The following is a 12,274-nucleotide window of genomic DNA, read 5'->3' on the forward strand; positions in this document are numbered from 1 at the left end:
CTTCTGCTAAGAATATTGCTTATTATCTAGGTATTGAGTATTAATCATTTAAGTTATAACTTACATAAATAATGATAAACTAAAAATAGTGGTATAATTATATTAGCATGATAGCAAAAGGAAAATGAGAATGACAATAAATAGTATCTACCATAATGAAAAGACAATAAATATTTAAAAATAATTTTAAGAAATAGACAAAGAGTATACTAATTAAAAGTATGATAAAAACTACTAGAGGAAACAGCCTCTGGGAAATAAAAATGGGGAATAGGAGACTGGCTTCCATAATAAGACTTCTTGCACTATTTGATTTCTTTCAATAATATTAGTGTATTACTTTATAAAAATAAAAAATAAAATTTTTTTAAATGACAAAAGAGTGTTTGGTTTATGAGCAGAATGAAACCGTGCGCTCTTAAAGAGGTAAAAGGCACAGGCTTCATTGACATTGACGCACTCTGCGCCTCTGATCTCTCAAGAGAACAGGTTTTTTCATCTAAGATATTAGAAAAATGGAAAGTTAGAGGAAAAAATGACCCTTTGTCTTTTTCTTTACCATAAAATAAGCAACTATTCCCAGAAAAAACACAGATATTATCTACCTGACACTATAGATCATTTTTCAAACACAGTAAGAAGTATTTTAAATGTGCTACTAAGTGTTCATTGAATGCATTTTACCTCTTATTGCCATGAGAAGCATTCTCTCAACTTCACTTACTCCCCATCTAATGCACATTCAGAAAAATAAAGATTTAATAATCTAAAACATTTAGATTTAGTGATAAAAAGCAAGAGCAATTTTCTAGAATAACTGATTTAATTTTTGTCTTAATTCTAGCACTCTTATGCTAAAGCCAGGGTCAATTCAGGTATGTATGCAACAAAACATAATTCCGTACTAGAACTAACCTATAAACATTCAGATTATACATAAGAAAATGGGCCCTGGCCAGTGTGGCTCAGTTTGTTGGGCGTTGTCCTGCGCACTGAAAGGTTGCTGGTTCAATTCTGGTCAGGCCAGGTTGCTAGCTTAATTCCCAGTGGAGGCAACGCAGGAGGCAAGCCCATTGATGTTGGGCTCTCACATCAATGTTTTTCTCTTCTACCTTCCTCTCTCCCTAAAAACCAATAAACGGAAGGAAGGGAAGGAGGGAGGGAGGGAGGGAGGGAGGGAGGGAGGGAGGGAGGGAAGGAAAAAAGGAAGGAATTGGAATGCTGGCTGTCTCCAGGAAAGGGAACTGGTAGTTACAGAGCAGGAGCAAGAGGAAGACGTCACTGAGTGCCTTTTAAATTCTGAATCGTGTGAGTAAATTCTATTTTTTAAAGCAAAATATGTAAATAAGCGTGTAACTGTTTATCATACAATATCCAATTAATAATATTTTGGTGTTTACTACAAGCCTAATATGCAAATCGACCGAACGACAAAACAACTGGTGGAATGACCAGTCGCTATGATGTGCACTGACCACCAGGGGACAGACGCTTAACCAGGTGCTGCCCCCAGACCAAAGGCCCCAGGCCAGCCAAGGTGAGTACCAGCGGGAGGCCCCGATCACCCAGCCAGTTGCCCCACAGATCGGCCCTGACTGCTGGCCAGGCCTAAGGATCCTACCTGTGCACAAATTTCGTGCACCGGGCCTCTAGTATAAACATGATATATGTATATACATACAATTACATTTAATATTGAAACCATACCAACTCAAAGCATCCCTCTTCCTTTCAGAATTGAAATAATGTATATAGTGTCAAAGCACTGAAATTCCATTAGAACAGCAGATGAAATGTAATACTATCAATCTGATGACAAGCATAACTTTAGTACCTCCAAATATTCAGGTGCAGCCTCTACAAACTCAAAAGTCTAAGAGTAGTAATTTGATGCAGCTCAGTAACTTCAACACAAGTCATGAAAAAAGTGGTTATCAATGTAAATGATTTAACTGATTTTAAGAAATAATGAGTAGGGGGGGAGGTTGGGGTTAATGGGGGGATGAGGACACATTTGTAATACCTTAACCAATAAAGAAATTAAATAAATAAATAAATAATAATAAAAAAAGAAATAATGAGTAGAGAGAATCACATTTTTAAGATAGGTTAGCCTTCTTTACAAAGAAATCAAAAACAACCTTTTAAATCAAATTAGCCAATTAAGCCCCTAAGAATTTCTTAAACATTCAGAAAAGAAAAAAGTACTTTCCCAAGACTGTCCTTTTTCTTCAGATCAACAATTAAGATACCCACTTTTTTGCCCTGGCCAGTGTGGCACAATTGGTTCTAGAGTGTCATTCCATACACCAAAAGGTGGCGGTTTGACTCCTGGTCAGGGCAGCACATACCCAGGTTGTGGGTTAAATCCCCTGTTGGGTGGGTACAGGAGGCAACCAATCAATTAAAAAAAAAAAAGAAAAAGATACCTACCCTTTTCAATTCTCATTACATAGGCCATACAACATGTATTTGGTAAAGTTACTCTCTAATAACCAATCATAACTTATAAGAAAGCTTAAATAACTCCATGCAGTGCCTTCAAGTATTCCACAAACCGAAAATATGGGCAGGAGAATATCTAAACAGCAACTCCATATATGCCACAGAAAAAAAACTAGGACAATAAACCTTAAATCAGATAAAATGCTGTGTCTGAGTAATAAATGTAGATGGACAGTCAGGCTAGTGTGGCTTAGTGGTTGAGCATCAACTCATGAACCAAGAAGTCACTGGTTGATTCCTGCTCAAGGCATATGCCTGGGTTGTGGGTTCAATCCCCAGTGGGGGGCACACAAGAGGCAGCTGATTGAAGTTTCTCTCATTGATGTTCTATTTCTCTATCCCTCGTCCTTCCTCTCTCTCTAAAAAAATCAATAGAAACATGTTAAAAACAACAGCCCAGTTAAATGTTTTTTATTAAATGTAGATGGAAAATGGAAGAAAGAATTGGAAACAATACTATGAGTTAGCATACTGAAGGACTTTAGTACCTTTATCCATCATATCACTGAAATTCAACTAGAGTTGGTCAACCAGACAGAGATGAGGTGACCCAGTTCTTTTTTTCATTATTTCTGTGACCAACAAATTTAGAGAATGTTTGATATAATGAGAAGTTATTACAGAACCCCAGCTATCCAGAAGAGACTTTCCTGACTCCTACTATTTTAACAGAGAGTGAAGGTAGTATAAATTAACCTTCTCTAGATCAACATTTTGAACAGTTATCATGATGATTTCCCCTGGAGCTGTGTAAACCTACACTAAGTAATCCCAATATGCTTGTTTTCCTGAATTGTTAGCCTATTCTTTTTGGCAGTATCAGTATCCATTCAGTCTCTTCTAATTTTCAATTTTAGAAAACCAGACAACTGAATAAATTAGAACTGTGTTAAATAATAATAAAGAAGTTTAAATAATAGCCTAAAAACCAACCTATGAGCAAACTGTATACATCATTTATTTGTCTGGGGATTTCAGCTGCTCAGTAGCTTTCTTGCTTTATTTCCTGATTCCCAAAAGGTGATATTTCAAATAACCCAACTCCAACTCCACATTGATGCATAGCTGTTATTCTTTAAAAAACAAACAAAAAAAAAACCCTGCAGGTACAGTTCCAGACCTAACAAATGTCCAAAAGATACTTAACTAACTTGTTCATTGGTTGTGTACATGCAAGCAAAAAAGAAGAAAAAGAACATGTAGAACACTGTACAACCTATAAGAAAAGATGGAGATAAATAATAATCCTTAATAATGGCTAATTTGGAGAATCACATTCTAGTATCACCTAGAAATATAAATACATATATACACCAGATTTATTTATAATCAGTATTTTTCAATAAAAACCAGTGCTCTGAATGAACATTAAACAAAAAATAGCATATATTACTTATTTTTTTTGTTCTGCCATAAGCCCTAATAGTTTCATTTTCAATGTTTTTCTTCATAAGTTTTCCCTAAAATCTTAAAATAATTGAGGATTTTTTCCAATGTTAACTATAAGTATTTAAGTACTATATCTGCTAACAGGCATTCCTGAAACTAATTTCAAAAGCAGTACTAATAATGAAAGTCACTGCTAAATTATCCTAAAAGCAAAAAGTATTTTAGCTTATCTCTGGAATCGTAGAGTTAAGGTAAGAATCAATCCATTATCTATAACATACAAATAAAAAACAAAGGCTCTAGAATCAGAATGCCTGGGTTTGAATTCTAACACAGCAACTTACTGGCCAGGTAATCGTGGACAAGTTGGCTTTACCTCTCTGAATCTCATTTACCTCATCTATAAAATGGGGATAACAGTATTAGCTACTTTGTAGAAATGTTGTAATGATTAACTGTTGTAATGCAAGTAAAGAATTTGGCAGAATACTTAGTACACAGTAAGCCTTCAATAGACATATCCCATGTCAATCAATTATTAATGTACTTTAACTAATGTACTTTAATTAATACTGTCAATTAGGGTAACCTATTTATTTTTTGCTTTCTAAGCCAAGGATTTCAACATGCTACAATTAATGATAATGAAAAAAATGTAGTACTAATGTTACTGCTTTATACCTATGTTACTAATACATTTGCCTGCCTGCCTGCCTACCTACCACCTCTCTGGCTTTAGGGCATGCCTAGCCAATCTGTAAACCTGTAAATTTATCTAAACTATACCATCATCTGAAATACAAGTTACTAGAAAAATAGTTACTCCTTTGTCAGAAATGTTCACTTTTTATTATTAAATTGATTTGAAAGGACAACCAAGAAATTAACAACTCTAGACTGTGTTAATAAGGGAACATATTAATGAATCATATCTGTGCCACTGTTGGAAATGGTGCCCTGGAGACAAAAGGAAAAGCTGGGCTTTGGCCAGTGGTGCTAAATGGTTAGAGTGTCGCTCCATGCATCAAAGGGTTCTGAGTTCAATTCTGGTCAGGGTACATTCCCAGATTTTGGGTTCGATTCCTGGTTGGGACCCTTATGTGAGGCAACCAATTGATGTTTCTCACATTGATGTCTCTTTCTCCCTCTCCCTCTCCCTTCCTCTCTCTAGAATCAATGAAAAACATATCCTTTGGTGGGGATTTTTTTTTTTTTTAAAGAAAAAGTTGGTTTGACAGAATTCGTTTTTTAAAAATTCATCATTTTGCCTCAATCTGATCACACCAAAATGCTTCTAAGAAAACTATAAGATGACTATAAGATTATAAATACAAATAGAATTAAGATTCAACCATTTACAAATTTTTTACTTGCATACCCTTTGAAAGTAAACCTTTCTCCCCAAAACATAAGCAGAGTGGGAAGGGGAACTGTAAACTAGATTCCAAATCAACGAAGTTTTATCTTTATACCTTGTACCAGACCAAGTACATTACAGACACAAGTATATATTGACATAATTTAATGAATGTTCATTATTTGCTGAGTAATAACTCATTTTTAAAAAACAAAAATAAAAACTCTGTAATAAATAGAATATCACTTTATTGTGTCAACTTAGTGGTAGCAAACTTTTGGGAAAACAAATTGTTCTTTAACTCTGTCAATTTTTCTTTGCTGTTCTATTCACACAGGCCTTTATATAAATGTACATTTCTATATCACATTTAACCAATTTCAAAGATATTTATATAATCAAGAAAGATTTGTATGACCCAAGATAGAAACAAAGATTGCAACCTCTTTTCTATGCCCTAACCGGTTGGGCTCAGTGGATAGAGTGTCAGTCTGCAGACTCAAGGGTCCCAGGTTCGATTCCGTTCAAGGGCATGTACCTTGGTTGAGGGCACATTCCCCACTAGGGAGTGTGCAGGAGGCAGCTGATCGATGTTTCTCTCTCATTGATGTTTCTAACTCTCTATCCCTCTCCCTTCCTCTCTGTAAAAAATCAATAAAATATATATTTTTAAAAAACAATAAAATAAAATCAATGAACCATGAAGATACTATGTACTTGAAATCATGAAAGATTCCCTTTGCACAAACCCCCTCAAAAAATGGTAGAAAATGATGCTAAACATTACAACAAATTCATTTATTCATAGTGATTATGTTCTTGGTAGTACAGCATCTGGGAAATCAGGTTGGTCCTGTTAGTACTAGCATCTACTCCTGTCACACCCACGTGCTCTGCCCTTCCATTCTCCATTGTAGGGTGGAGTATAAGAGATACTACAGTCTCACAGCCTGCCCATCCCCATCTCTGTCTTACAGTCCCATGAGTCTTATTAAAAAAAACAAACACACTAGCACTCTAACAAATTCATATTTTAAAAGTATGGAACTATGGCAACAGTGTCAGCACATGCATGTTTCACAGCCTTCTCTACACATTCAGCACATGCAAAAATAGAGCTCCCCCAGCCTAAGAATTTGCTGACACTTTCAAAAATTGCAAACTTCTCCAAAACAGTATCTCATACCTGCATCTCAAGTTCAAAACAGGGGGCAAACAACACAGGATGCAAGTACTAACTTTCAGTTATGAGAAGATGTCACCGCATTCTCTGAATGCAATTCCCAATCAACCATAAATTGATTTGGAAATCTCGGTGTTCCCTTCAAGTTTTCCCTGTACCTGTGCCTCATTTCACAATTAGCCGTTTCTACCAGTGCATGCAATATGATAATATGAAATTCTCAAATGAAGGTCTTAGTGTTTTAAGAACTCTGGAAAGGTCTGATTTGGAAAGAAATGAAAATAAGGTTCTAGTTTTCAGTCTCACACATGAGCTCTTTTCCAACATCAACATGGACAATCTAGAAATTGGCTAAATTCTAAACCTAATTTTTGGGTGTCACAAAGAGATTATTCTCCCTTGGGAATACAGGAACTCTAAGTTGCCACCTACTCTTTTGTTTTAATCACCATAACTAAATACACAAATACTATTAATCATTCTCTCATTACTAAAAACAATTTTGATCTAAAAACGTTTTATATGAGGAAATAAGTAATACTCAACTTATTTCCCTCTTTCCAAATCTTCTCTTTAAACCTAGGCAACTAGCTAAATTTTCACCAATAGTATACCAAAGGGATTTATTGTTAATATTTTAACCAAAATCACCATAGACAGGGTCCTTATTTTCTCTATTTTGAGTATAGTATCAAGTGATTCTACAAAAGGAACTGTATAGCTATTAACATTTAATAACATTTGAATTAGATATAAACAAAAAGAAATGTTGGCTTCACCGTCGTAAATAAAAAGAAATATTTTTAAAATACTGATTTAAACTTGCAATGAATGCTTAGCTCAACAAAAAAGTCAAAACAATTTGTTATAAAATCAACTTTTAATGTCTGCTGGTCCCTTCACAAACCAAGTGAAGGCTGCTATTATTATTATTATTACCACTATTTTAAATGTGCAGTTTATCTGAAAATAATCATATTTATGAAAAGTTTTAAGTTGTACCAAAGGCTAAAGGCTATATAAAATACCTGAAATTTTAAAATCACAGTTTAGTGCCAAAAATATTTTCATTGTTTTCAAATAAATAAACATGGAACTATAACTGGGTTTTTCAAGTGCAAAGCTATTGAATCTACATTTTAAAAATTGTCTTTTTTAGAAATTTAATGGAAAGCATTTAAATGAAAACCTTAGTTTACTACTTCCAAAAATAAATCAACATTTTTAAGTGTAGAAAAATTAGAAACTGTGCAATTAATAGGCTGGAAAGTTAAATATCATTGCTAGTAACCAATTATGTCTGCTGAATTTCAAGGGAACCTATTGTATATTAAATTTTTAAAAAGTGAACTCATCTACCCTCTCATCTCAAAACTTTCTCAACTTTCCCATTACAACCAACAATTTAACTTGCAGTCAACTCTTCCAGACCAGTAACATCAGAATTTATTTTTAACTCCTGACTCCTTCCCAAATATTCCCCTTCAATCCAATACAAAGTCCTGCCAGTTCTTCATTCAGTTGTTCTCTCAAATGTGTTCTTTTCATCCCATTTTCACATTTTACTTTATACTCCCTCATGATTCACAACACACCCTTACTATATCCCTAAAAGGGCTCTAATGACTTGACTCTAATCCATCAACTCAGCTGCCCAAATGATCTTCGAATATCTTGGTTCAGCCATCTACAATAAATTCCACTATCTCTTGAAGCTCAACCAAACTCTTATAGGCAGGCCCCTTCTACCCTTCATCAGCTATTAACGTATTTTCCAGATTCCACCTCTCGTTTTCCTATTTAGACTCCTTTAATTCAGATTTACCAACTTGCTTGGTAAATACAAAAATCATTTACCTATCGTACAAAAATAACACCATCTCTGTACCTCTGTCCAATCTTTCCATCGAGAATCCTGTATGCTTCTGTATCAATTGAAGTTATTGTCTCCTTTACCACCTTTCTTAAAACACACTTCTGCGGAAGTCTTCCCTCTCTAACCCATCTGCCTCACCTCTTTATTCTCTGTTCCTCTGAACAAAGCATTCTATTTGTATTTATAATCTTACAGTCATCTTGGTAGTGTCTTCATATTTTGTCCCATAATCTGCCTCTACTACTAAATGATAAGCTTTTGAGGACAAGGACTACATTTTCTTATGTATCTCTCTCTTGAACAGGGGCACCTGAACACTAGCACTCTAACAAATATTTAATGATTTCCCTTTCTTCTAAAATGTCCTTAAAGTCAAGGTTGTCAAAAACAATTAGCATTGAACTCCAACTTTTTAAATGTTAAGTTGATCTATATGATAACAGAAAATTAAACATTTTAACCTACACTTTACAAGAATTACCTCATCAGTCAACATCCACATTATCAAGAATTAAGAAGTCATTTTCAAAGAAAATCCTGGGGATAAAATGAAATGTCCAAAATTTTAACATAAGCTATTCTATTTTGCTTTCTGAAATAGAGCTAATATATTAATTACCTAAAATTGATTTTGAGTGGTTTTTAAACTATATTACCAAGATGAAAAAACAAACACCCCAATAGCACAAGAGGCTCTTAAGTAGCTATTATAAGATTTGCTTCATCATAGCTGAAAATTACCCTAGAGTTTTTAAATATTCCTTTCAAATGATCCTATGAAGTGCTTAGAAAGCCTGACCCTTCCCTGAAGATGCATCATCAGCTTCCCTCTTCACATACCCTGCATTCTGCACTAGCTAGTCACCACCCACAAACCCCACTCCAAATTAACTTTCAAAAATAACTTCCAATTCAGCTATTACCTTAGACTACCCTGTTTCAGGTAAGTTCCAAAAGCCAACAGAATTGAAATCCTGAATTCAACAAGAATCATTTTATGTTGCTTAAGGATATAATCAATTTCACATAACAGCATATGCTTCTAAAAAAAAAAAATCTCAGTTCTTCAGTTCTCTCCTTCTTCTAGGCAACAAAATAGTTTTTCTTTGCCCTCGTGGGGTAAGAAACTATAATTTTTGCCAAATTCTGGAAATATTTTTAAATACGCTGTCATTAAATAGCACATAAACAAATCCACAAGTAGAGATACATCAGAACACTGGATACTTAGTATACCAAACACCTCAAGAACACAGACTTTCAGCACAAATCTGGGACAAGAGTACACTCTAGCAACAACCCTGAACACAGCCCAAATATCCCTATTATATGCAGGACCACAGCGTTCTGCAAAACCTATGATGGAAAGGTCTAAATCCATATTCTCACATCTAAATCCATAGTTTTATTTAAATGTGACAGAAAACCAATGCAAGAGCATTTTAAATAATCCTAAGGGGACCCCTGACCTCTATCTAGATCATTCAACAAGTACAAATGCAATGGCACCCAAAATTGAACTTAAATGACAAGTCAGTAACAATTAACATTCAACTTAGTATTTGGCAACATGACAATACAAACCTCAATCAAAAATTGGACCTACTCCCAAATTACCTTTTGACTAAACATAAATTATACAGTAGTAGACAGGTAATGTCAAAACGGGAAGGATCAAAGATAACATATTGAACCACTTATCCAATTTAAAGCCATGCAAATAGAGATACTACTGCTGCTGGGTATCAGCAGTTCCCACTACTAGCCCCTCGTAAAGGAAGGAATCAATACTCGCCTCCCAACGTGAACGCCCCCGTAACTGAACAAGTTCATCGCAGGATTTAGAACAAATACTTTGTATAGTCACACAAGCAAGAAAGAAATGTCAGGCAACTGTAACATTCCGTCTCTCCATTAAGTATATACAAAACGATGGAAACCCCTGAGACCTGATCTAACTAAAATACCCCTCATTCCAAACGACATAAAACGAGCAACAATACATCATGTTTTATGAATCAAGTCTTGTCCTCTTTCTCCAAAAGGATGAGCAAGTCAACACTACCATCGCTATTTTAACGCGGAAATACTCCGGCACTTAACACAGCTGACTACCAACAGCCAGGCAAGTAGAAGAAAATAAGTTGCAAATCAAATCGTCCAAACAAAAACCGTATTCTCTCAACTCAAGGTTAATGAGACCGGGGGAGGGGGTATGGGAGGAGAAAAGAGGGAGCTGCTTCCTCCTTGCAGACAGGTTCTTGCCCATTTCCATCACATCTGATGGCTGTATCGGCAGGTCTAAGGCCTGACGACCCTGGCATTTCCAGGTCTCCTATTTTAAGGATGCAGCGGAGAAGGGTGGAGAAGAAAATCAATACTTACTGCTAACTTTCATGCTGCCAAACGCCGAAGGCTGCTGCACTGGCTTGCAGCTCTCCGCAAAGGAGGTGGTTCTGGGCCGCCCTGACATGATCACTCTCTTCCTGAATCACCTTCTTTTCCTTCCTTCCTCCTCCTCTTCCTTTTGTTGTATGTTGGGATGTTAGGTTAATGACAAAAGCAGCATTAAGTTCTCCCACAAGAAAAAGAAAAAGGCTTCGTTCTCGGGTTTTTTTCCACTCCTTTTGTATAGCTATTTAAAAAACGAGCGATGTATTTCTCCTTCAAGACAGACCAGTATGGGTATTTAACATAGATGATTTGGGACGAGGGGGGAAAAAATACAATTCATTCCCCTCCCTTTCCTTGGAGGAGAGAAAAGGGGAGGGTGGATCCTAAAAAATATATATATATAGATAGATATATATCACGCGAAACGGGGACAAATACTTGATTGAAAATAAGTACTTTGAATATTCTATTTTCCTCAGGGATTTTTTTTCCGAGTCAATGAAGAAGGGAAGCGGCGGAAGGATCACGAGTCTCACGCTTGAAAAGAAGGGGGATGGGAAGGAGGGAGAGGGAGGGGGCGGCTCGGAGATGCGACGGGAAACGCTGCGGCTCGGGCAGCGGCGGGATCTGGCGGGCGGGCTGGCGGCGGGGGCCCGGCGACCTGGAGGGCGGCGGAGTCGCGAGTCGGTCAGAGGCGGGCGGTGTCGGCGGCTCCTCTCCTCATTGCGCCAGGAGCAGCTGCGGGCGGCGGCTGGATCCAGCGGCCATGGCGGCGGCGGCGGCGGAGGCAGCTCCCTTCAGATCCCAGGCAGCGGCTCCTCGACTGCTCCCCATACGCCGGGGACATGGGAACCCAGCAACCGCTTCCGTCCCTCGGGGGCCCCCTCCCCCGTCCACGGCACCAGCGCGGCCGCCCTCCCGCCCCTCGCCTCTGCTCGGTGCCTGCTCAGGAAGTGTCCGCGCTTTGCCCCCAGTCCGGAGCCCTGTCAGCGGCTGTGGGACCGGCTCCTCCTTGCTTCCTTCCTTCCTTCCTGCCTTCCTTCCTTTGTCACTCGGCCCGGACGGCGGCGGCAGCGGCGGCGGCAACACAAGCCCGCATTCGCCCGGGTCAGGGGCTGCTCTGTGTGAGGAGCGCCGTCTGCGCAGCCGCCTAGCTCTTCCCCGCTACCCCTCCCCCCTCCGCCTCGGCCTCCGCCTCCTTCCTCCCCCACCCAGTCTTACACCGCCCAGCGCCCCGACGCCCGCGTAGCCGGCGTCTAGGAATCGCCGGCCGAGCTCCGCGCCCGCCCGCTTCGGTCGCGGAGCCGAAGCCCAAACAGAGCCAATCACGGACGTCGTTTGTTGGCTGCTTCTGCCGGAAAAAGCCGATAGATCTAAGGAGCCAATTAGAATCTGTCGCTGGAAATCCACGCCCAAGGGGCGAAAAATACCGAAGATACCCGAACGAGAAGAAGGTGGGATCGCCTTGTTCGGAGGAGAAATTCGATAATGGCCACAGTGGCCAATCAGAGTCCGCCGGCCCCCCAGAAAAAAACGCTTGAAGAGTTAAGAACGGTGAAACCCGGGGTTC

The 12,274-nt window shown here is 38.3% G+C and overlaps 1 protein-coding gene across 8 annotated transcripts in view; it reads right to left on the bottom strand.

Moving 5' to 3' along the window:
* Nucleotides 1-11,826, bottom strand: part of GSK3B (glycogen synthase kinase 3 beta) — a 175,504-nt gene extending 163,678 nt beyond the window's left edge. For 3 of the 8 annotated variants that reach the window (XM_036348928.1, XM_036348930.1, XM_036348925.1), the window contains exon 1: nucleotides 10,696-11,824. In XM_036348928.1, coding sequence (XP_036204821.1) covers nucleotides 10,696-10,783 — 88 coding nt within the window. In that variant the 5' untranslated portion in view covers nucleotides 10,784-11,824. Of the gene's footprint in view, nucleotides 1-10,695 lie in introns of all 8 variants that reach the window. The other 5 variants (XM_036348929.1, XM_036348927.1, XM_036348931.1 and 2 more) reach the window with 4 other exon arrangements.
* Between the last annotated feature and the right edge of the window lie 448 nt (nucleotides 11,827-12,274).

Source organism: Myotis myotis, unplaced genomic scaffold, assembly GCF_014108235.1.
Source record: "Myotis myotis isolate mMyoMyo1 unplaced genomic scaffold, mMyoMyo1.p scaffold_m19_p_2, whole genome shotgun sequence".
Lineage (NCBI taxonomy): Eukaryota > Metazoa > Chordata > Mammalia > Chiroptera > Vespertilionidae > Myotis > Myotis myotis.